Raw genomic sequence first — 23,450 nt, 5'->3', positions numbered from 1 at the left:
TACAGTGCACCTTGGAATTTATTTTCAAGACCAAGAACCAAAAGCGAAGCATTTTAAGAAATGGAAGCAATGTGAATCCAAACCAAGTGGGAAAAAAGTTCCAACTACTTTGTAAAAGCTGTTCCTCACAGCTTAGTAACAATTTTGATTAAATAAAATCATACCAATTTACATTAATTTTTCTACTCTTTTCCAAAAATTCCCTCACTCTCAAAAAAAAGTGCATCTAAAACCCAGCAATTCCCGGCTTCATCAACTTTTCTCATCCCTTTTGAGTCATTTCTCAAAGATTTTCCAAGTAGATTCAACTTCTTACTGTAAGAAAAGAAGGGACTTCTACAGTAAACCACTCTGTCACTCACCTGGAAAAAGTATCCAAATTATAAAAATCTGAAATAATTTATTACCAAATTTAGAATTTAAATAAAAACAAAAGTTTGCTTGCAAAGGCCTTAAAGAAAAGGAAAAGGTAGCATGCATTCAAAAACTATAGAGATGAAGACAAATATACTTATCTACACAGGCACTGGCAGACGCAATTTAATTGTTATCTTTACTCATTGTTAAGACACACCCAACCCTACATAACATTTTTTTTCATTCACTAATCACTGAGGTACCAATATTCAAGAATGGAAATTTAATATTGAAAAAATAAAACCTAAAATTGAAGCTTTTCCCCCACCCCCTCAGAAAACTATGGCAGGTTTCGTGTGAAATGTTAGTATACTCAGAGATTTTTACAATCTACATTGGCTTTTTTCAGGAACAAAAATCATGTTCCACTTCCTGGTTCTGTGATAAAATTATCACTGTGTAAATAACAATGTCAGCAGACTTTGCAAATGAACAAACAAATCTTGGCTATCAACTGGCACATCTTGTTGGTACCAAAAGAACTCTTTAAGTTTAAAACAATCTCTTTTAATTCAGAACAAATGCGCCATGCCAAAGTGCAACAAATATTGTGCGACACTCAAATGAGACACTGACAGATAAGAGCTGCATGGAAATCACTAAATCCACCTGCAAAGCAATTCTGTACAAATTGCATTGCATGCAAAGGTCGATTCTGCATCGTTGGAAAGTTGTTCCTTGATGTCAGTTTCTCAACGCAGCCACAATTTAAGTCGCAGTGCATCAACTCCATTTAAATAGTATCTGAACAGCCTCTTATCTCGAACAAAACCAAGATTTTCATAAAGTTTCAAAGCAGACTTATTCGTTATTTCTGTTTCCAAAACAACCTTCAAAAAAAGAGAAAACTAAGTTATAATTTTATAATATTTGAAACTAATTTATAATTTCATAATTTGACAAATCACTTATAAACAATAAGATCAAATATTTAAGAAAAAGAAACTACATTTAATTGTCTTAAAGTTGATGGTGAAAACAGTAAATATTAATGACGTACAGGAAGAACCCAGAAAAACAGTCATCAGAATTATAAAAGTCATTCTCTCTCAGGGCAAGGGTGCGGTGGGAACACTGGGGACATTTTCTTTTCTATTGATTTTTGTGAAATGTTTGGAATTTTTGGCAATGAGAATATATGTTTTATACTAAAACAAAGATGAATTCGTTCCCTGTATAGTGTGACAAAAAAATGAAGAAAAAAATCAACAATCAAAGATTTAAGAAAATAAACCAGTACTTGAAACTATTCAGATTGACCTCCAACTCCTATATTTTCATTAATATGTCATCCTTTATCCTGGCGACAACTACCATATTTGTCTACAGTCAAGACCAGAGTCTGAAAACTATCGTCCTTAGACCAAATATGCCCACTGCCTGTTTTTGTAAATAAAGTTTTATTGAGACACAGCCATGTCCATTGGTCTGCATGATGTTTATTGCTGCTTTCTCAATACAAAAGCAGACCTGAGCAGTTGCACCAGAGACCTGTGGGCTGCAAAGCCTAAAATATTTACTATCAGGCTCTTTGTAGAGAAAGTTTACCAAACCTAGATCAAAGGTACCAAAACTTTAGTGTACCTGGAGGGCTTATTAAAATAGATTGCTGCACCTCCCCTCCAGAGTTTCTGAGTAGGTTTGGGGTGGTGCCCAAGAATCTGCGTTTTTTAAAAATTGCCAGGTGATGTGGATTGCTGCTGGTAAGGGGACGACATTCTGAGAACTACATTCTGAGTATGTCTAGACACTATGGATATCAACACTTAACAGAGGTATTAACTTCTATCTGGGTCTTTTAAAATATTACTGAACCAGTGGCCCTGACAATGAAGAACTGATACTTTTGACTATTATGTGATGTTCTTCTACTTTACTTCTACCTTCCCCTACCAAAATATCCTCTATCCCATCCTCCCAACTTTTACATACATAGCTCTATTTGCCTTTCTATTGATTCTCTACCTACCTCACTGAGAATCAACACAGTGAGTCACAGCTACTGTCGGGATGTTATAACCCCGAGGTGTTTGGAGTGGGAAAAAAGGGCAAAGTATAATTAAACAGAGGCCCAAGTAAAGCCTACGAGTCTCTTCCTGTTCTATCGCAAGCTATAAAAAAAAAATCTGACAAGAATTCAAGCAACAGATATAAATAATAGAGAAAAGACTGTACTTCAACTCATCGGATCCAAAAAACTCATGATCAACTCCTCTACAATTCCGCACATCAGTAACAAGATCTCCATCCCATCAATGCCTCAAACCTAAAACCTAAGAGTCATCTCTGTACCTCCTTCCTCTCCACCCCGCTACATACATCCAGGCATTGAGTATTTCAATTTTCTCTCTTAAATCTCTCTTAAACTGATCCTCTTCTTTCTATCCCCATTGACAACATTCTAGTCTAAGCTGCCATCAACTTTTATTATAAATACAAGAACCTCCTAACCCAAAGGTCTCCCACTCTAGGTACAGTGATGCTCGTTAATTCCCTGCTTACAACCATTTATTGACTCTCTTTTGTCCTCAAGAAAACGTCCACAATCTAACAGTAATCTAAAGAGACCTAAAAGGTCCGTCAAGATATGGCCTCTACCTACCTTGCTAATTGTGTTTTAGGTCTCCCCCCGTTACTCGCCACGATCAACACTAAACTTTAAGTTTCTGGAACCCACCATTATCTTTCCTACCTTAGACCTTTCACATAAGCTGTTTTTTCTGTCTGGAAGAACACTCTTCCCATCCTCCTCTTCTTGCTTTTGGCCTTAGCATGTCACTTCCAGACTGGGTAGAGTATCTCTTTCCCTTCATACTACCCCACAGCACTTGGCACTGCTCCTTGTTCAACTGCACTTTCATTCAATGTTTGATGAGTATGACATCTTTCCCAGCTGGTGAGCCCAACAAGGACAGGGATCATGGGTACCTTGTTCACAGCCATTTCCTCTGCACCTAACACACTGCTTGACACATAGAAGGCTTTTAAACATTTGTTAATTATATATGCCCTTAGTACCTTTCATTATATTACATACATTACATAAACAGGAAACAAACGAAAGTACTGCCACGCTTTTAAATGACCAGAGTACTCAAACAGAAAGTATCATCTTACAGCAATTACCTATGCAAACAACTCATGAGAGCAAATCACACACTAATCCAAACTTTAAAAAGATCTAAAACCAAGTCATTAATAGTTCAAGATCAAGGGAAAATGTTCCTATAAAAGTTATACAGCAAGCAAATCGGTTCAAGATGAAAATAAAAAGTCAACAATTTCTCTCTGCTCTTAAAATGGAATTTAATGTTCAGTAATGTGTGCCATCCTCCAGTTTGGAACACCCCAGTCTGGTCAATGCAATTTACCAGTTTGGAACTATTCTCTTGAGTAATTCCTAGAATTCTGTTTTATGTCAGCACCTAATTACAGCTAAAATGTTAAATCAAAACAATATGAGAAGCAATAAAGCTGCAACAACTCAAAACTTAGAACTGATTTCACAGAAATAAAAAGGAGAGCGACAGTGTAAAAAAAATAATACTCTTTGAAGGCTTACTATGTGCTACGTAAAGCATTTCACATGCATTATCTCATATTACATGCATATGTCATAATGTTATTTTCACAAGAACCCTATGAAACAGATATATCTCTAACTTACAAGTGAATGAAACTCAAGGCCACCAGTAGAACAAGAATAAACCAGACTCCAAATGTGAACTAGAGCTTAATAGTATCCACTCTTCTGTACCTGTGATTGCACCCCAAAGTAAAACAAAGCAGTGAATGGGAGATCTAACATAATGAAGGGGATCCAGGTCCATATTCATTAATATCCAGCAATCTAAAATATTCAAAACACAGCTGAGGCTAACTATAGCTACATAAATATACACTTGACGTGTAAGTTAAGAGTTGAATTCAGGTTTGTTGGCATCCTAACGGATTAAGAAAATAAAGCCCAATTTACAGAAAAACATTACACAAAGTGCTAACACCTTGGTTAAAATGAAAAGATTCTCTCAGCACACTCACATTCTCTAATCAAAGAGATCATGTATTATTTGACACAACAGAAAACGCCACAAAAGAAGTAACTACTTTTTAACACTTAATTACGAAATTCTTATAAACATACTAAAAGAGGATCTGGGTTTATACTGGAAACTCTCTATAAAATTATTCTTTTAGTTCACATCATGGGAATATTATATAGGAAGCCAAAGCATAATAAGGTTATTTTAATCCTAAAGAAACTTGGCTAAGTTGAATTCTACTTAACAGAAAATAAGGGTTACAGTGAAGTTCTACGGATTCTCTCAGGAACAAACCATTGTCAGGATGAGCCAAACCATTACAGTTTAGAAAACCTTTTTTAATATTACAGGCTAGGAGCTCCTGGAGGGACGGCAAGCACTATTTTATTGTCTAGCACCTCACAGGCCTTACACCGACAATCTGACTGAACAATTTTACTGCTCTTCATAACATCCCTTTAAGATCAGAACCACCATTACATTGCACAAAGAGACAGATTTAAGAAGTTAAATGACTTTCCTATAATCACACAACTATATCGACAGAAGATGGATCTAGAACCCAGGCTTATCATATCCAGATCTTTAACTAGGCCAAACTACTCAACCAAAAATCCTTACAGTTTAAATAATTCCATTTTACTCTGTTCCTCACCTAGCTGCCCTGTCTCACAGCCAAACTATATGTTTCCAATGAAACTAAAAATGTTAAACATATAATTATTAAACACAAAAAGCTTAAAAGTCATCTTGTACATTACTATAAAATGTATGTTATTTTGTTAACATGTAACAGGTTTATTATTGGTTATTTAAATAAATTTCCCACTGTTGGTGGGAATGTAAATTGCTACAGACATTATGGAAAACAGTGTGACGGTTCCTTAAAATTAAAAATAGAACTATCATATGATCCAGCAATCACACTTCTGGGTATACAACCAAAGAAAGTAAAATCAGGACCTCAAAGAGGTCCCCATGTTCATTACAGCATTATCACAGTAGCCAAGATAAGGAAACAACCTAAATGTTCATCAACAAATGGTCGGATAAAGTGGTGCGTGCTGCCAGTGTGACAACACGGGTGAACCTGGAGGGCATTACCCTAAGTGAAATGCATCAAACATAGAAAAACAAATACTGCGTGATCTCACTTATATACAGAAACTAAAACAGTCAAACTTAATAGAAGCCGAGTGTAGAATGGTGGCTCCAAGGGGCTGGGGATAGACGAAAATAGGAAGATGCTGGTCAACTAAAAATGTTTTAAGGTCACATACTGCACACTTAACCTCCATTAAGAAATTCTGATTCCAGTATATTTTCATCATTTATGAGTTAGTTCTGAGTATTAATATCGTAGTAACCATACCATAAATCTAAAAAAAATTTTGAAATTTAAATTTCCAGAGGTGAACATTTCAGGGACATCTACAGCTTAAAAAGTACTGTTCATCATGCTGCTCCATTCATTCTAATTTATTTCCAAAAAAAGTACATAAAAGTAAATGGCCACCATGTGGGTTCATTATTTTAGGTACACAAGAAAACTCATTCATGTTATTTGTACATATTTTTCTTACTGTCTCCCCTAATGTAAAACCCAAGCTCAAGAAGCTTCTCCTAGTAGCCACTAAATGTTTGGCAGCCAGACCACATAGAGGAGTAACCAAATTCAAGCTAGATTAGCAATACAGGTAATGCATTTCTTACTCATGAAGTAATGAATCCACCTGTTTCTTTTTCTGATGCTATAACTTTTTAGTCAGATCCAAATATACAGAAAATGGAAAAGATCTTTAGCTACGCTGTTTAAACATGTCTAATTCTGATATAAAAAGTTAGGAAAGTCATAGTAAGGCAAAATGAAAAGATCTATTAGACCAGAAGAATAATACCATTGTTCCTTGGGCAAAAGCAAGATCTACATTTCAACTCTGTGAAATGTACAGATCTACATTTCAACTAACCTCAGTTTAATTCACTCTGAATTTATCTTAAAATGACAAGTGGCAACCAAAAGCAATATAAACATGACTCAAGGTCATAAATAAATTCTGCAAACAGAACAGAAAGTAAAAATTGACTGGATGTGTACAGTAAAGCTTCATAGAGATTTCCAAATGTATCTCTCTTAATAGGCTCATAGATTCAAAAATCTCTCTCTGTAAGATTGAAAAAACAGCAGCACGACCTAAGCAGTAGAAGATGTAATTTAAAACCCTTCACAAATGTCTTTCTGATAATTTGTCAAAATTTCTTAACACTTTAAAAGAAAGGAAGATTGACCTAACTTAATGAAAGTAACATCACATGTCAGTTATTTTATAATTTGGTCATTGTATTCTTGGAGAATTATAATTTCAAAGTTTTCCTCAGAACAATGAATTATATACAAAACTATTTTTATATATAATTGCTTTATCAAAGGGTACTTTAATAACTTGGTTAACCCTGCAGATATATATTTTTTCAGATATATTTTTTTATGTACACACACACACAAAAAAGACGATTGCTGTTCTTAGAAGCTTAGAGAGAAAGACAAGTTAAAAACTAATTAGACTGGGAGATGGGGATTGACATATATACACTAATATGTATAAAATAGATAACTAATAAGAACCTGCTGTATAAAAAAATAAAACTAAAAAAAGAAAAGAACTAAAAAACAATTTTTTTAATGAAAAAAATAGACAAATCGAAATTCAAAAGTCCAGCCCCCCCCAAAAAAAGAGGCATAGATAAGATACTGGAAACACAAAACTGATCATTCAACCAATATTTATGAACCATGTACTCTATCACAAATGCTGTACTAAGTACTAAGAATACAGCAGTAAACAAGAAAAGGTATCTCTGCTCTCAGTGGCTAAGGCACAGTCTCTGAACAAGTAAATTTAAGAATTTAAGCATAGTAAGTATTACAGAAAGGGAGGTAAAGAAAACCACAGAAGGTGGTTTTCAAGGAAAACTTAAAAGGAGTTGTTGATATCTGAATTGGGTCTTAAAGACTGAGAAGCATTTTAATAAGCAGAGGAAGACCAAGAAGCTACTGGGTCTAGCAAATACAAAGTAGTTACACTGGAGTGGAGGGGAAAGAAACCAAACCAAACAGGATGAGATGGTAATATAAGGAAGTAGAACCAACAAACACACTACCATCAAAAATTAGAAGGGTAAAGAGGACAGAAGACTTTGTTGCTTATATGGTTTAAAACTCAATGAAAGGGAAAGGGAAAGCCTAATAAAGAGTAAGCAAGAGTTCTGTCCCTTTCTACAGCAAATCCTTTATCTGAACAATATGGGGCACAGATACCCAATTTTTTTAAACCATGGAAGACTTCCCTAATCCAGAGGCAGAGCTATTCAAACTGCAAAAACCATCCACTTAAAACCATACAACAGGGCTTCCCTGGTGGTGCAGTGGTTGAGAGTCCACCTGCCAATGCAGGGGACACGGGTTCGTGTCCCAGTCCGGGAAGATCCCACATGCCGCCGAGCGGCTGGGCCCGTGAGCCATGGCCACTGAGCCTGCACGTCCGGAGCCTGTGCTCCGCAACGGGAGAGGCCACAAGAGTGAGAGGCCCGCATACCGCAAAAAAAAAAAAAAAAAAAAAAAACCATACAACAGAAATAAGTTCATGGAACTATACCCATTTCAGTCTAAGATTGAGTAAAACTCATTGCTTGAAAAGTAAGAAAAATGAATCAGAATTTTAAGCCCACAATGAATAGTTCTACGATAAAATGTATCACTAATTTAGGCCTTAACCTTAAGACTATAACAATATAACCAAAATCTCATCATTCCTCAGAACTTTCAAAGAAAAGCCAACACTATTTAAACATTTGATCAGTTAAGGTAAAGCATACTACCTGTCTCATAGGCAGTAACTAGGATAACTCAGAAAAGGCTTTCCTAAGGGACATAATACTCCCTCCTTATAACATCCCTGTTCACTGGGAACCACACTACTCAGTAGAGGATCAAAACATGGTCTTATCATCCCAAAGATTTCTCCGAACTGTTAAGCAGCTTTTGTGAAGCCTGACTTCTATTCTTGATGAGCTGTCTAAGCCAATATAGCCATGGTCCATATTGGACTTACACTGATGAAAAAATTTATATTCAATTTTATACTCAAATTTTAGTTACCAATGATGTAGATAATCAGGGTATCTTTTACTTTTTTTTTTTTTTTTTTAACAGATAATCACTGTACCTTTTACTTTTTGAAATTAAAAGCTGTGAATATGAGATCCTTTGCCATGTGTGAATTTTCTTATTCGGGGTAAAAAAATTAAATATCCGTAAATCCCAGGATGTCTTCCCTGTGCTGCCCAATATGTCTGTAGGCCTTCTCATACAACCACGATTTAGTGTGATCTGTCAAACTACGAACCATGAATGTGGACAAGGAGCGTGAGAATACTCTGCTGTACCTCTGTACTGACATGGAATCCTGTTCATGAGTTACTGTTAAGTGGAAAAAGCAGTTATAGCAGGATAACTGTGATTTCATTTGTAAAAAAAAATGGGTAAACATCTGCATTCACATGTGCTTAGAAAATGGGAGGATGCAAACTGCAAGATTAATAGCAGCTATTAGTGGAAAGAAAGATGAAGAGTTGAAAAGCGTGAAGATGGTAAAAGAAAGGACTTTGCACCCCAAATACACACAAATAATGATGGTTAGTGACTGTGAATAAATTTTGTACCAAAAAAACCCCACTTAAAAAAAAAAAAAGTAACCAAAACAAGTTACTTATTGCAGTCTGAGAAAAAAATTACCTAATTTCAAGTATTTTGAGAACTCTCTAAGGCACATTTGCCCTCCAATAATAAAGACAAGTGTTAGCAGTAATGCTCATAAAATTACTAGCACAACTCTGGTCCTTCTTAGTCACCACTGTTATATTAAAGATATCTGTACTTCCCTAGTTTATACTTATCCCCTTCCACATTACATAATAGTAAATCTTAACATTCCCAACCATCACTATTATTTATTGAGCACCTACCGTATGTAAAGCACAGTGCTGCAGGATACAAAGATACTACCTGCCTTCAGGCCTTACAAACAATCTGAAGAGAGAAGACGCTTTTATGCTAATTTACAGATAGATCTACATTTAAAAAGTGGTTGTCTTTCCCCCCCTCCAGCCTTATTATTTAATGCTGAGATTTTTTTCAAATGTGAAATGTTCTTCATATGGGCTGACAGTTGGCCCACAGGAAAAAAAAAAAAAAGTATTATTTAGAGAGAAACCAAGTCCAATACACAAGTAAATTACAATAAGGTTTATAATAAGAGCTACCTTAAATGATTTAACTGATAACAAATCAGAGTTCTGAATACCAGTTATTTACTAAAAATATCTAAAATTTTACCTTTACATTCTGACACAAATTTTAGCTCCCTTATCATCTTAAAATTTGTTCTAGGTCAAAGTTCATGTGTTTTTCAACGGAATGTAATTTTCAGCACAAGTTACATTTGTATAATAATAGCTTGCAATGAAATCTGCAGTACAACTTATTATGGGCTATTTATAAAAATACCCAGTAGAATACAGCCCAGGATAAAAGGTCTTAAACATTTAGGAAGACTTACCTCATCACAGTCTCCTTCAACCATAGCATATATAGCTTTCTTAACCAAGTTAGTACCTAGAATACAGAGCTGAGTATTAATGAAGTAAAAAATGTAATTAGTTTCTTAAAGATACCTAAATTGTAATATTCATAAGAAGCAAAGAAATGTCAAATGCTGGGTTCTACCCTGAATGAGATACACAGATTATCTCAAATTAAGTGGGGGAAAAAATTTAGACTTAAAACTGAGAGCCCAATAGGACTTGTGCATAGCAATACAAGTTTCCTCTTGAAAGACCTATCTCCTGATATATATCCTTTTCTCAGGTGTAAATGCTGTTTAATTCCAAGGAAAAAGGTAAGATATGGCCAGAGCAACCCAGGAACTTCTTCAGCTGGTAAGAACTCACTCCATGACCTTTGAGCCAATCTTGCCAAAGATCACACCAGAATTGCTGTGACCCAGAGTGGGCCCAAGACACTGTGCTAGTTTCCACAAACCTTATAGTAAGCCTGGGCACACCAAATGACGTCAGTGGTGTGTCTGTATCCTAGTTTAGGGTCAGATATACTTAGCACATTAAAGGGAAAACAAATGCTAAATCTGATCTTAAGAAATCCAAATTTTCTCTCTCAATTTTCAAACCATGAATACAAGCAAGCACACGTTACATGGGCCATACAAAATATGTCTGAGGGCCAGGATGCAATCTTCAAGGCACTGGTTTCTGCCCTCTGAAGTAGCCAGGCAATTTGCCTATCATTTTCCATGAGTCCTTACCAGCTCTTTTTAATGCATCAAAGACTCAAACTTGGCTTGCATAACAAGCCCAATTCATTAAACATCTTAGTGGCAAACTGTAACACTATAAGAAAAGTTGGTTGAACCTAATGTACTAAGTAAACCTATTCATAATGACTTCTCATGATGTCTCAGATTGTGTGAAGCAGTCTTAAACTGGACACTCATAGTTTAAAAAGATAAAACTACAAGTGACAAAACTGCTAGTAATTAAATACTGGTACAGGCATCAAACTCTTTTTTCATGAATACTTACTTAGCTTCAGTACCTCTCAGAATGTGCCATGCTCAGACAAGTGCTTATCTACCTGATCCTCCATCTTGAACAAAGAGCCAGTAGGTCTTAGACACTATGACAGCTGTTCTTAACAGGCTTACATCACAGCCACCTGGGGAAATTTCAGCCCTACTTCTAACAGGACAAATAAGATTCTCAAGGGGAGGGGCTTAAGCATTTGTTTTTAAACCACCCAGATGATTCTAATGACCATTATAAACCATGAGTATAAGATTAACTGCAAAGGCCAGGAAAGGTAGCCCAGGAAAGAGATGAGTTTGGGAATAGTAGTAAGAAACAATTCTCCTTTTTCCTGGTCCTTCCCGAATTGCTAATATAATGTTTGATGACTAGTACTAAATAATGGTAACAATTTCTCCATAATTTTGCCTTGATTGAGGACCATTTAACCCAAGTACACACAGCTGCTTGAGTGCTGTGATCAAGCACCCTAATAATGCTATTAAAAACTGCAGAACTTAGTATAATGCAAAGCAGTTTGGATATGATCAAAAAAATGTCTGGAGATGAAAACTGATCACCTTCTAATTGTTAGAAAGATAATCTCTCAAATAATTAAACAGTAATAAAGGAAACAATTCATTTTTAAAACATTTTGAAAATATTTTGAAATAAAAGCAATCAATTTTCTTCCCTCAGCTTCATGCTCATTTCTATATACTATTTACATTTAAGTCTTCTGCTTCAAAAAAAAAATGAAAATAACTTAGGCATTTTTTTGTGACATAATATTTTTCTTACCAATGCCATTTCTCCTGTATTTGGAATCCACGGCTAACATGGCTATATAACCTCTGCGGAACATCTTTTTGTGCATATCCAACTTGCAAACGATGGCACCTACACACTCCTCCCCTACCATGGCCTTAAAAATAAACAAACAGTTACAAAGAATACATTGCCATCAGGTATTGCATAATTACCCACAGAAACAGCAGCCAACCATTGGTCAGTGTTTCTGAGGGAGGAAGAAATAATGAGAATTCTAGCAAGAGAGCAGTCACAGAAGTGTCAGAAATCTAAATCCCAGAACTCCTTCAAATGTTCTAGTTTTAAAATCTTTCAACATTCTTTAGGACATGAATTTCTTAGGCTCATTATTAAAGCCTAGGGGAAAAAAAAAAGCAAATTTCCACATGGTAAACATTCAAGTACTTTATGAGGTGCTTATAATTAGTTGCAATAAAGAGCTACATGTTTAAGATCTGGGAAAGGGGAAACATGTGAAAATAATTTTTTAAGAAAGTCTTTTCATTAGATATCACAAAATATTGTGAAACTTATCAACAGAGTACTATAAATTTATATTTAATTATAATAAAGTTTTAGTGAAAGACAGATATAAGACATAATATTTACACCTGAATAACAGTTAGATTTTGATCAGGGAAAGAAAATCTAAAAGAAAAAGGATTATTTTTAAGGTATTCCTTAGATCCTACCCAAGGGGTTTCTGTTACTGAAGGACTACAAAAACTAGATATACGATGGTCTCATTTTTAGGGCTCTACTGACAGTGTGAGTCATTGCCATAAAGCTCACAGAATATCTAGATCTCAAAATCAAAGCTTCATATTAAAGCAAAAGTTGTAATTTTTACAGAGCTTTCTATTTTAATAAAAATGTACAGCCTTCCACACAAAGATTACTTATTAAATAAAAGCTAATCAGCCTCCATTTTCATTAAAATTTCCAGTATCACCATTGAAAATATGTTTTTCAAAAATTCCATCACCAACAAAAAGTTCTAGTAAACATTGTACTCTGGTAAATATAAATAGGGCAATAGTTCCAATTGTTTAATAATGTGTCAGACAGAAATACTTGTTTGCTGTAAAGAGCCCTCATAAAAAAATATGAAAGCTTCAAATCATCTCTTAATAAAATTAACTTTTCAGAAACTATTTCAACAACAAAAACCAGGAATGGGTTTAAAAAAATCAATAAGCCCAATTTACACTTAATACCTCTCTTATCTTGAATCTGTTATGACTTTTTTTAGTTCATCATTCTGTACATTGATTAAAAAGCCTTTTTTTCAACTGTGGAGAAATCTTTAGGCAAGATAATTCTAATCCATTTCACGCAAGCCTAAACTAGGTCAGGAGGGATATTAATTTTATTTACTTATTTTAATTGAAGTATAGTTGATTTACTTTGAAGGGATATTAAATTCAACAATCCACACTAATTCATTTCTGTTTTGTCAACATAATCCAAAATTATTTGGGGTCAATAAACCTCTAAAATTGTTAATTCCATTTTCATTCATGATAAATCAATCTGGTTCTTTCAAAATTCTTTTGAAAAGTAAAACTTCTTTCTGTATTAAGTCCTGAAACATATACAAAAGTTGCCTGGTTGAACAGCATTTTCTGATTTGAACATAACTTATTTCAAATAGATGTGTGTGGTTGTGTGTGTGTGTGCATATATCAGAGATGAGAGGTACATTAAAAAATTTTTGACCTGACCTCATAAGCTAGGAGAAATGGAAATCTATACCAATCTATGATACAAAATTATAGGACAGCTACATTTCACAGTTAATAAACCATCCAAAAGGGGAAAAAATTAAAACCACTAGACACAATATAACTGGACAATACTTTCAAACTGGATAGGCATTTCAAACAAATCTTCTTTGTCCTCGGACCAAGAAAGTAATAAGCAAACAAAGTATTATATTAGTTCACTTAGACTAGATTGAGTTCTTACTAATCAAGAATCTATGGGAACAAAAATCAAGTTGTACACATCATTTAAAAATAAAAGCCCAATATATGATTCACTGTTATTAGTAAGATGTTTAGTGAGGAAGGCCAATTCTGCATTTTTTCCTGATAAATTGCTGATGAATATACACTTACAAGAATCACTGAACTGCATGTTAAGTTTTTACAAATAAAAGCTTCTGCACATAAATTTGGAACTCATGCTATTAAAATGTGTTCTTTTTTTCAAGGATGGGAACTGAAAAATTCCAGGCAAGATTAAAATTTAACTCTACAAGGCCAAATGCTTGTCAATCTATAAAACTTGAAAAATACAAGCTGTGTGAAATACAGATTCCCAAATTCCAGAATATCACAAATAGGAAAACAGAGGAATCTGGAAATTTAAATTTAGAACAAATAACAGAAGTACTATAGTATATCACTGGTAATAAGTTTAAGAAGTTCAAAAAGGCACCAACAACTGAAAATACCATGAACTCAAAAGAGACAGATAAATTATTTAAGTACAGAGTAAATGACAGTGCCTCCCATTTGTACAGTACCATACGTTCACATCTGTTACAATTATTAGGAAGAATCATTAGAAACTGTCACTTTTGTTAGTCAAATATGGTCAAGTATTGGCGATTTTCTAAGGTCCAACCACATATATTCCATTTGATCCTCTGCAGGTTACTCATGGAAACCAGGAACATTCTGAAGATTTCTAGTCTCTTAATATCATTGTCTGCAAGGACAACTATTACTTGGTGAAGCATAACTTGGTGACACAAGGATCTTGGCTGAATGACTCAAGGGTATGTCATTTTTCAGCTTCTTAGTTGTTTCTATAATGACAGGCCAGGAGACCTGGGTTCTAGCTTTATATCTCTGGACCCTAAATATCTGGAGATGCGAACATTTTAAGTCACTCTGGTCTTTAATTTTTTTTCATTAAAAAAAAAAAATTAAGCTGAACTAGATTATCTCTAGGATCCTTTATAGTTCTAAAATAATATGAATTGAAATAAACATACTTATATTTGTTTTAAATTAGTTCTCATGAGAAATTCAAATTTTTTAAACGCCAATATAAAGGCCCCAGTTCCAAATGGCCTCTGATTGTTTAACTATTGTTTTATGTTCAATACGTCTAGATCCATACTTGCATTAGTAAACCTTACAGGTCAACCACTTGCATATTATCACAATTTCTAGATATTGAGAGTTTAATGTTAAACAAACTGGCTATTAAGGGTTAAAGTTCAAATTAGCTGTTGAATTGGGAGGAGTCTATGTAAAATCAAAGTAAAGTTTACTAATATTCAGTTTATCAGAGTTTAAAATGGCAGACAAGTTGAGAGAGGTCTAGGTAATACCAGAACTCAAAAGCTGACTAATCATCACACATACACAACTATTTTCTGGAATTAACAGAAATACATACACTATTTCAATTTAAACTGTAACTAAATTGTATGCTTTTGTGAATTAACTTACAATTAAATCAATCTACAATCTTCAGCATTTATAATAGCATTTGATATGACATTTATAATAATGCTATGAAAACCATCTTCCCATATTCATTTGACACAGACGTGTCTTAGAACTTCTATTTTGATGCAATGGTTAGAATCCTGTAAGAGCAGTTTTGTAGAATATAAAATAGGTCCCAGTTTAAACAAACATACTAAACTGAAGTTTAGCAAAGTGAACGCAGAAAATAGCACAGCTACCATTATCAACAATACTGAGGTTATATTTTCAGATCACCACCAAGCTATAGAATCAAAAAGACAGATTTCTAAAGTATTGTCAAAGCATCTTACAGGGAATTAGTAAATGCAATTAAGTCAATTCTAAAACAGCAAATAATGGTAGTGGCTTTTCCCTTCACATATCGTAAAGCACTCCTTAAAAGCATGTTGTCTTTCTTCAATAAAATTCAATGGAAACAACATGCTTGTGAGTACATGATATAAAGCACATACCTGCCATCAACATTTAAGTGAAAGGTTTCATACAGACTGAAATTGGTCAATATTATTGGGAAACTATTGGTACTACCGGTACTACGTAAGTCAAAAAAAAAAAAAAATTCAGCTTGTTTTGTTAAGCCAAGTCTTTTTTACTCATATATTAAGCAAAAAATTTCTGTCAACTACATTACACACAAGCCAGCAATAGTACTAGGACTTAAGCATATCTATGACCAGCTTCTTTTAAAAAAAGAAAAAAAAAATAGATTACTTAACAATTTCACAGTTTCCTACACTCCCAAAAAGGGTATTTTGTTCAAGTTTCTGGAGTCTTTCAGCCACCAGAAGTGTTAGTAGCACCTTCTGCAACCGTGCACCAGAAAGCAGGCTGGCTACAACTGCTAACTGCCCTGCTGAAGTAAAAGGAAACAATCTCCATAATTATGGAATACGCTTCTAAGATTTAATTCTCCAGTGTGGCCACAGCAAGTTTACTGACAATCATGTTCACCAAAACATGTTTATGCATACACTCTTCCCTGATTATGGCTGTAATTGAGAGATTAATAAGGCCTGTATCCGAACAGAACCATGTTCAAATTAAATGACTGCAAAGTGCTTTGAGGATGAGGGAGGATAATTAAAGACGGTTAAACATGATTATAAGCTAATGTAAACAGGATACAAGACCCCCAACATGCAACACACAGGCTTATTGCATTTACATCAGTATCAAGTTAACCCGGATCATGAACCCTTACCTCCAAAGCAGTTTCATTAAATAATTAGGAGTGCATACACGCACTTTACATCACGTAACATACTATGAAATGCAGGATACATCCACTGCCACTCCTGCCCTCACACTCCCTGCCCCGCACGGCCTGGATCTCTCGGCTGGGTTCACCCTATTTTCGTTCCACCCACTTACCAAGAAGCACAGCTGTGGCCAGTTGTGGATAAAATATCTATAGGTATAAATGGAGTAGGGTTCAGACAGATCTTTGGTGATCAGTCTCATGATATCGGGCATTTGCAGCTCGGATTCATATCGGACATAACGTATAGTCCGATCCTCCCCAGGCTCAACCTCCCGGCCTGAAGGGCTTCTCAAACTGCAGCCGGCGGTCAGGGATGAAGACAGCAGCCGCACCTGCTCGTCTTCCTCCTCCTCCTGCTCCGGGCCCTCCGCCAGTCCATTGCGGGCCGCCGCGGGATCGCTCGCCGCCGCTGCCTCTGCGGGGCTGGGGAGCGCAGTTCTTGCATTATTGGGGAGGCAGGGAGGGGGGCTCTCGCCCGAGTGTACCCCGGCTCCTTTTGTTGCAGTCGCTCTGGGGCCCCCGGCGGGGGTGGCCGTGACCGTGGCCGCCTCGGCCGCGCTCAAAACCTTGCTCTTGAGGGAGGCGGCCGTCCGGAGGTGCCGCAGTTCGGGGTTGATCAATCCGTTGAGCTGCAGCTGCTCCTGCGGCGGCTGGGGGCAGCGGAGGCACGGATGCCCCTTGGCCGCCGCCGTCGCCTCGCCGCCCGCCAGGCTCCCGCCGCCGCCGCCGCCGCCGGCTTCGTGCTCCTCGTCGTCCTCCTCGTCCTCGCTGCAGCAGGCGAGGGCGGCCCCCGCCGGGAAGGGACAGCGGGGCTCGGCCGCCGCCGAGGCCGGAGGTGCTGGTGGTGGGAGGAGGCTGCTAGGCCCAGGCGGTACCTCCGCCATCCTAGAGGAGACACAGACCGAGAGGGGAAGCCATGAGACCCGGCGGACAAGCGCGGAGTAGAGGGGGCGGGGGGCGGCCAGGGTTGGGGGGGAAACAAAGGCAGAAACCGTCCCTCACAGAGCTGGCGCCCCAATTCCGCGGGCCCCCCCCAACTCTTCAGCGCCGCCCAGCTGCTCAGCCGGCCACCGTCCCCGTCCGCCCGCGCCCATCCGCCAGCCCTGTCACCCGCGGCCCCTCCCCGTCCCCACCGCAGGCTCACCCCGAACAGGTCCCCGCCGCCACTGCCGCCACTCCTCTTCCTCCTCGGCCGCCGCCGCCTCCCGCACCGCCGCGGCTGCCTCCACCGCCGCCAAGCCTCACACTCAGCCGCCGTCGCCGTAAAGCGCCTCGGCTGTTACCCTGGGTAAAGTTTCCTGGGCCTGGCTTTACGACACTTCCCTGCCTGCCGGCTGCCGGGGCCGAGGGAAAGGGGCGTGGAGGGAGGTGACCTGTGGAGGGGCGGGGACGAAGGTGTCTCATACGGGCCCCGGGGGAGACCGCGTGCTAATGGGTGGGGCTGTAGGGCGGGGAAGTTGCAGAGGGCTTTGGAGTCACCAGCTCCCAACCCACTGTCCTCGGCCTTGGGGCTCAACTGCGGATCTTGCAACGCGAGGCCCGGGAAGGATGGGCGGGACAGGCGCTCCCACGGAGCTGTCGCGAAGCCCGCCCGCTCCGGGCCTGCTGCCCCGGCCTCGGACAAGTCTCCTAAAAATGCTTTTCCTCAGCTGTACAACGTTTAACCTTAGCTCTGACCGGGGGCGGGGGGAGGGCTACCCGCGTCCCTTAAAAATGGAGCAAATCTGGAGAGAAAAATCCCTGAAAAGGAGAGGAAGTTAAAAACTTTGAGCTGTGAAAAATATGGGAATGACTGATGAAACCTGGTCGTTTGCAATGTGAATTAGGTTTAGTCTTTGCCGCTTCGAAGCAAGAGAAAGTGGACAGGTAGTCCTCTTCCTCTCTCCTTATCCCCTTCACCCCGCCCAGGAAAACTAGAAGTAAATGGGATTAACAGGTGCGGGGGCAGCTGCAAGCACGCCTGGGGAAGAGTTAGAGATGTTGAAAGAGAGTGACAATGGCTAAGAAGCACATTCCTAAACCTGTGACCCGAATTGTGATAGGGTGAGAAGCACCAGTCAAGAGGTGTCCTGAACCTGCTCCCCGCCTTCTCTTAACAAGTGGTCCCCCTGCGCGGATGCAGAGGGAAGAGAACTGCCGCACGCGCCTGAGCGGGAGGTTCAGCTCTTTCCGCTCTGGTCCACAGCCACGATTTTCATAAGAGAAACACAGGTAGTGTTAACTCACCAGCACACTGAGGAAGTTAAGTTTTTTAAACTGAATGTAGAACTGGGCAGGTCTGCAGCAGATGAATGTTTTCAGGGATATAATTCTCTGACTGTTTGCAATTTTTGCCATAATCTAAAGTAAAAAGAAGAATACATTGTAGCGTAGCTGTTGGATAGCCGTTAAGGTCCTTGTCACCAAAGATGTTAAGCAAGTACTATCACCTTCTATCTAGAAGGTCAACCTATAGTGATAAAAATAATATAATGTGTTACTATGTGCCAGGCACTGTCCTAAATATCTTACATGTATTTATTAACTCATTTATAGGTTTTTATAGAAATACATTTGTGCACAAATAGACATGTAGAAGCTTATTTATTTCAGCCTTTTCTATAGTAGGAATAAATAATTCCAGACCACCTAAGTATCTATCAATACAGGAATGATCTTATGATACATAAATACTATAGAATATTACTGTTAATTATGTAATTGTTTAAAAGATTGAAACAGACATATATTGACACTCCTCCCGCTACTATAGCTGCATTGCAGATTACCCCACAGCATGTGGTATAAAACAACTACTTATGCTCACAGATTCTTGTGGGTCAAGAATTCATACAAAGCACAACAGGGATGACTTTCTCTGTTCCATCGTGCTTCAGGTGGAAGACTGGAGGCTGAGGACTGGAATCATCTAAAAACTTTTCACTCTCCTGTTGATGGTTGTTGCTGGCTGGAGACCGCAGTTTGGGAGACCGCAGTTTGATCTCATGTAGACCATGTTGTCTTTTAGTATGGGCTAGTTTGGGCTTCGTCACAGCTTAGTGGCTGGGTTCCAAGGGCAGGTGTGCTAACAGAGAGAGAGAGCCAGGTAAAAGCATATTGCCTTTTATCACTGAGCCTTAGAAATTATGCAGTGTCATTTCTGCTGCACTCTATTTGTCCAGGTTCCAGAGGAGGGAAAATAGACCCTATCTCTTGATTGGGGAGACGCAAAGTTCTTAAAGAGCACGTGGGACCAGAAGTATTGGCTGTGGCGTCTTTGGAAATTACAAGTTGCCACAGGTGCTTACATGGAAAGACCTCCTAAATACCTTAAGAGTAAATAAATGAGATGTATAATAAGTACAATGTGATCCCATTTATGGTTTTTAAAAAGTACAAAACAAAGCTATATTTCCAAGTGTACATACAATGTTTAAAGATATGTCTGTTTCAAACCACAATTAAATATTTGTGTAGTTTTATTTTACATGCCATGTGGTTCTTAATCCTACTAATCCTATCTGTTATACATAAAGCCATGAATATGAGTGTCCTTAGCTTTGTTTTATCCTAAATGAAAGAAAAGGCATATATCAAATTTGAGGGCTATAGAATTTAATCAAAGTATGAATATTAGTATATTGTTTTACCACCTGTAATCCTGGAACACTATGAGATTCCCAGGTAAAGTGTTTTAGTTAACAATTTGATTCTTCCCCTTGAACTTGTGGTGGGGAGGGGTGAGTGCTGACAGTCTGCTCTTTGACCCTCTTTCCCTTTGAGAACAGTGGTTGGCAATCCCCATTGTAGGCACAGATTTTGCTTGTAGAACTGAGGACCCAGGAGAGTATGAGGAACCAGAGAGCGCTATGGTCAAATGGTTCCCATTTCTAGTACTTTCAACCTCATTCTAACTTTCATAACCTGCCCAAAGACATGGACAGGCTGATTCACAAATCTCCAACTGGACTGGGGAGAATTATGTATTCCTACCTACATATTAAAGCTATCGAAAACTCTCGGTTTTCAATTTAGCTATGCTCCCAGCACAGCACTCTAGAATTATCTTACCTGTCTTCCAGGCTTGCGTCATCCAGCAGCAGCTATCCTTGACCACTACAGTGCTTGCTTCACACTCCTTCTCAGCAGATGATTCTGCCACCGTTTCACTAAGAAAAATGAAGTATTCCATAGGTGCACTCCCTCAATGTTCTCCCCTCCTATAAATGCATCTATATCTGAACTTACTCTTAACCTCCTTCCCCCTAGTCTTAGTGGGAGGGAGACGGCCAGTTCTTCAAGACTAATGCCTCCCTCCACCTGTGAGCTTGATGCCATCTCTTTCAGTCTTCTTTGGGACTTGTCCCATCATTGTGTCTCTCTCCTGAATTGTCAATGGTACCTTTGCTAGCTACTGCCTCAAAGTTTATAAATGTGCTCCATCTGGAGACCTGCTACCATGGTTTCTTCCTCTTCTTTCCATCACAGTGAAACTGCTAGTCTGCAATAGATATGTAGCCACTCACTGTCTCCACTCAGGTGCAAGTTTGCTCTTCAGCCAATTGGTTGGCTTCCACCTCAGCCCTTCCACTAACACCTTTCTGGCAAAAGTCATGCTTTATGGGAATTCCCAGGCGGTCCAGTGGTTAGGACTCCACCCTTCCACTGCAGGGGGCATGGGTTCCATCCCTTGTCGGGGAACTTAGATCCTGCAAGCCGCAGAGGTTGGCCAAAAAAAAAAAGAAAAAAAAAGTCACCCGTTATAAAGGCTAGACCCAATAAACTCTTTTCCACTCTCGTGTCACTTTATTCTTCCATGGCATTTGATCCTGCTGTGCTCTACTGAAAACTCTTTGCTTGGCTTCTGTCATACCACTATCCTTTGCCCTCCTTCTCTGAACATTCCTTCTCTGTTTTTCTTGATAATAGTGGTCTACAATCATAATAGTAGTAGCTAGCGTTTATGTGGGCCTACCCCATACCAAGTATGTTATAAGCAGTAGCCCATTCAGTTCTCACAATAACCCTATGAAGTATGCAGTATGAATTGGTGGTTAGAAGCCAAACCAGAATTGAGTTGCCAGCCTATTTCTGTGTCAATTACTGGAAAGGGGCTGGGCTTACTTTTATATCAATTAGGTCTATTTGAGGCTGAGAGTAAGATGAGCTTCTTCTGATTATGGCTTGGAGGGTAGGAGGGAGGCATAAAGAAATGTCTATAATAAAAGTGGCTTCAAATCCTGGCTCTGCCACTTACTAGCTATGTGGTCTTGGACAGCTTAATGTTTCTGGACTTCAGATTCCTCTTATTGAACGTGGGTAATATATTACATGCCTCATAGAATTTTTGAAGTGTTAAATGAATTAATATACGTAAAGTGTTTTAGACTAGCACAAAGCACATAGTAAGGCCTCAGTAACTTTTAGCCTGTCTCCCATCCCACCCTCCATCCTCAGCACTTCTGCCACTCCTGTCCTCATAAAATGCAAACTGATTATGTCAGTCTCCTGTTTAAATCTCTTCAGTGACTCCCCATTGCCAAATAATCAAATCTAAACTTTGGTTGGGGTACTTTGGCCACAGATAACAGAAAAAACAACTCAATCTAGTTTTTAAATAAGTGAGTGAATTAGATCATGTAAAAGAGATCAGAAGCAGGGTGAAGTTCAGGGTTAGTTGGTTCAATGATATTATTGAGAATCCAGGTTTTTTCCTCTCTTCTGCCATTCATAGAGTCAGCTCCATCCTAAAGCTGGTTTAGAACAGACACGTTGCTCATTACAGGGACTGAGTCTGTGAAACTAGTCCAGGAAAGTTAAATTGTTTTGTTTGAATATTGCATTAAAACACAAACTATGTGAAATTAAATGCTTGTTTTATTACTTTTTTTCTGAATGAGGAAGTATAGAAACGATCAAGACATTGAAAATCTAGACTTAGCACGATATGAATGTAATGCTAAGAATAGTGCCTCAGGACTCACTGGGGTGGGTAAGTCTCTAGTCCTAATATATTTTGATTTGTTACTCCTTTTAATATGTGTACAAAACTGTAAAACCTAAAGTGCAACCACAGTGAGGAAATAAAAAGAATATGGTGACCAAGATATTTGTAATGTTATATTTATACACTGTAATGGAAGTCTCCAAGTAATCTCACAGCTGCTTCTCAGAGTTCCCATAGGACAAACCTTTGAAGTTCAGGGAGTGGCTAATGGTCCCTTTGATCTCCTTAGTCTTTTTGCACTTCAGGGAGCTTTGGAGGAGGACAGTTTTGCTTATCACTGGGCCTATTGTTCAAGCAAAAGAAAAAGCAACTTCCTAGATCTATTGAGATAGGTGGTGCAGGTGAGGGACTTTCCCAGACTAGCTGTCTGAACTGCTGCTTATGGCCTGACTATTTCAAGAGGTAATTCTGCCCAAGTTAGCCTCTCCCCTAATCCACTTCGAGTAACTATACAGTTAGTTAATTGCCTCTAACCTCTCCTTTAGTCTTGTTTTAAAATGTCATTTTATTTGTGCTTGGCATAATAATATGTGCGTTAATTTACTTTCTAAGCCATTTCGCAGACTATTCTTTTTTTTTTTTTTTTTTTTTTTTTGCCACGCTGTGCAGCGTGTGGGATCTTAATTCCCCAACCAGGGATCAAACCTTTGCCCCCTGCAGTGGAAGCCCGGAGTCTTAACCACTGGACCACCAGGGAAGTCCACAAAATATTCTTTAATAAAATTGTTTCCCCTTGAGAAATACGAAAAACTTTGAACATAAGGATATTTAAGTTAAATTTAAGA

The 23,450-nt window shown here is 38.3% G+C and overlaps 1 protein-coding gene across 1 annotated transcript; it reads right to left on the bottom strand.

The window, feature by feature from the left end:
• NAA30 (N-alpha-acetyltransferase 30, NatC catalytic subunit) lies at positions 1 to 17,990 on the bottom strand. Its single transcript, XM_030855097.3, has 5 exons — positions 17,824 to 17,990; positions 16,790 to 17,564; positions 11,901 to 12,024; positions 10,079 to 10,134; positions 1 to 1,247 (listed from the first exon to the last, which is right to left on the bottom strand). Exons 2-5 carry the CDS (start codon positions 17,561 to 17,563, stop codon positions 1,110 to 1,112), a joined length of 1,092 nt encoding a protein of 363 aa, XP_030710957.1. The 5' UTR covers position 17,564; positions 17,824 to 17,990; the 3' UTR covers positions 1 to 1,109.
• Between the last annotated feature and the right edge of the window lie 5,460 nt (positions 17,991 to 23,450).

This window comes from Globicephala melas, chromosome 2 (genome assembly GCF_963455315.2).
Source record: "Globicephala melas chromosome 2, mGloMel1.2, whole genome shotgun sequence".
Lineage (NCBI taxonomy): Eukaryota > Metazoa > Chordata > Mammalia > Artiodactyla > Delphinidae > Globicephala > Globicephala melas.
This window is presented reverse-complemented; position numbering and strand designations above follow the sequence as displayed.